Source organism: Herpailurus yagouaroundi, unplaced genomic scaffold (assembly GCF_014898765.1).
Source record: "Herpailurus yagouaroundi ecotype Mexico unplaced genomic scaffold, PumYag 219, whole genome shotgun sequence".
NCBI lineage: Eukaryota > Metazoa > Chordata > Mammalia > Carnivora > Felidae > Herpailurus > Herpailurus yagouaroundi.
The window spans coordinates 1088402-1091557 of record NW_024412450.1 but is presented as its reverse complement, the minus strand read 5'-3'; the positions used below and the strand labels follow the sequence as shown (position 1 = coordinate 1091557).

The 3156-nt window shown below is 37.3% G+C and overlaps 1 protein-coding gene across 1 annotated transcript; it reads left to right on the top strand.

Annotated features, from left to right (window-relative positions):
* Nucleotides 1-1632: 1632 nt before the first annotated feature.
* LOC121018423 (olfactory receptor 2W1-like) lies at nucleotides 1633-2646 on the top strand. The gene has a single exon (XM_040457151.1). The coding sequence runs from the start codon at nucleotides 1714-1716 to the stop codon at nucleotides 2644-2646; it is 933 nt and encodes a 310-aa protein (XP_040313085.1). The 5' UTR covers nucleotides 1633-1713.
* The last annotated feature ends 510 nt before the right edge of the window (nucleotides 2647-3156 follow it).

Sequence of the window (3156 nt, the reverse complement as noted above, 5' to 3'; positions counted from 1 at the left end):
TTTTGTTAGCTTTAGGCTTAGATTGTTGTTTTTTTTTTCTATCCCCTTTAGGTGTAAGGTTAGGGTGCGTATTTGGGACTTTTCCTGCTTCTTGAGGTAGGACTGTATTGCAACATACTTCCCTCATAAGACAGCTTTTGCTGCATTCCAAAAGTTTTGGACATCATGTTTTTGGGGCTTTTTTGTTTTTTTTTAACGTTTATTTATTTTTGAGAGAGAGAGAAACACAGAATGTGAGCTGGTTAGGAGCACAGAGAGGGAGACACAGAATCTAAAGCTGCCTCCAGGCTCTGAACTGTCAGCACAAAACACAATGTGAGGCTCGAATTCATGAATGGAGATCATGACCTGAGCTGAAATCAGATGCTTAATCGACTGAACCACCCAGACACCCCTTGGACATCATGTTTTAATTTTCCTTTCTTTCCAAGTATTTTTTATTTTCCTTGTTGACCCATTTATTCTTTATTATGTTGTTGTTTAACCTCCATGTATATGTAGCCTTTCCAAATTTTTTCTTGTGGTTAACTTCAAATTTCATAGCATTGTGGTCATATGATCTCAATCTTTTTGTACTTATTGAGGCCTGATTTGTGACCTAGTGTATGATCTATCCTAGAGAATCTCCCATGTGCACTTGAAGAGAATGGTATTTTTTATTCTTTATCCCTTTTCTCTTTTCTTTTAGAATTGAAATGAGATTTTACCTATAGAGTTCCAAAAAAACAACAACAACAACAACAACAAACAGAGGATTCGTTAATTGGTAGATTACATGGAAAAAACCAATTCTATGACTGTTCAATGAGTTTTCTTGTTCGAGTTATCTATCTTGATAATTTGCTGAATTACCAGGTGAGTAGAAGCTAATATAAGGAGGTGCTATGTGTATGTGGTAACCAGATGCTTCTGAAATTAGTTTAATATTTAACTATTAAATCAAACAAATCAGTAAGGCTATTTAAATTGTGTACTGGCAGTCATGAAAGGTATTCCAAGAAACACAAAGCCTCTGTACATGGAAATAAAGGTTAATAAGAAAGATTTTTTCCTGGAACCAAAAACTCATGCACCGTAAAAGGACAGTATAGTGCATAATACCTAAGTTGGTACAGGAACAGCAGTGTCAGCAATGTTGAATGGAAGGGGGAAAAGGAGGAGGTGGTTGGTGGTGATGGTGATGATAATGGCTAAAATGCAGACATTTGTAAGTGAATATGGAAAGTGATTCTGCTACCAAATGGTGACGCTTATCCCAACATAATAGGTTATATAACTTTTTACTTCAAACCCCACTCCTTTGATATGGGGGGTAAAAGTCATGTCAAGTGATGTTAATGTCTTAATTTCAAGAAAGAACAAGTCAAAATATATGAAACTCTTAAAATATATAATTAATTTTATGTATTTATCATTTAACCAAATTACCCATAACCATAGGTGTCATGGCATATTGCCTTTTCAATGACTTACAATTCAGTGTGACTAGGTTTACCATATTATTTTTAGGACCACTCTGGTTATAAGTAAACAGAGAGGCTTTGGGCACGGAACACAGAGAAACTGTTAAAAGAGGTGCTCCAAATGGGAGAGAGAACACAAAGAAGTGAACTTGGGATACTCATGGGAAACTTTAGAAATTTTTATTTCTACTTAAGAATGATACTATTTTTTATTACCATACTATTGCCTTCTAGACCTTCATAAGGAGCTATGGACACAAACAATAGAAGTTCCATGACAGATTTCATCCTGCTGGGGTTTTCTGATTGGCCCCAATTAGAACACATCATCTCTGGGATTGTCTTCATCTTCTATATTGTGACTCTGGTAGGAAACACAACCATCATCCTTGTATCTAACCTAGACAGCCAGCTCCATACTCCCATGTATTTCTTCCTATCCAATTTGTCTTTTCTGGACCTCTGTTATGCAACTAGCATCATCCCACAGATGCTGGTAAATCTATGGGGTCCAACAAAGTCTATTACCTATAGAGGGTGTGTGCTCCAATTCTTCTTTGCCCTTGACTTTGGAGCCACAGAATGTCTTCTCTTGGCTGTGATGGCCTATGACCGCTATGCTGCTGTTTGTCAACCTCTTTACTACACAATAATAATGCACCCTCAGCTTTGCCAGAAGATGGTGCTCATGGCCTGGTTAGGTGGTCTTGGTAGTGCCTTCATTCTTTGCTCCCTGACTTTGAAGTTGCCAAGATGTGGGCACCGGGAGGTCGATAATTTTTTCTGTGAGATGCCAGCCTTGCTCAAGATGGCTTGTGTCTACTCAAAAGTAATTGAGATTGTAGTCTTTGCTCTTGGAGTGATATTTCTTCTAGTACCTCTATCACTAATTCTCATCTCATATGCAATTATCACTCAAGCTGTTGTGAGGATCAAGTCAACAGCAAGGTGGCATAAGGTCCTTAATACATGTGGTTCCCACCTCACAGTAGTAACTCTCTTTTATGGAACAGTCATTTATATGTACATGAAGCCACAGAATAGCACATCCCAAGATGAGGGGAAGTTCCTTACTCTCTTTTACACAATCGTCACACCCACCCTTACCCCTCTAATCTACACTTTAAGAAACAAAGATGTAAAGAGAGCAATAAAAAGAATACTGTATGTAGAAAAATGGTAAACAAAGGCATGAGTTTGACAGAAAAGAGATAGAGAAATAGTATTTACCTTCACCAACATGAATTGATTCATTTATGCAAAGGGCATTTATTGGATGTTTACCATGTACTAGGATTGTACTAGGCATGGACTTTGTAAAGAAGTAGGAAGTACACAGAAATTACAAGGAGACAGAGACACAGATACATAAAGTAAGCTAAATTCACACACTTAAAAAGCTTCAAGACTAATCAGGGACACAGATAAGCAAATATACAATTATGAAATGTGGTTAAATACAGTAATGGATATATGTACAAATATTAAGAAAATATTTCACATGGAAGGTTTACTTTAATATAGGATTACACTGGACACTCATTTATTTCTTCCCAGACTTGCTACTTCTATGGTAAATAACATCCCCTTCTATCCACCTGATACGGCCAGCAGGGCTTTTGTGTTGGAAAACAACTTACAAAAGGAGGAAGGAAGGAAGGAAGGAAGGAAGGAAGGAAGGAAGGAAGGAAGG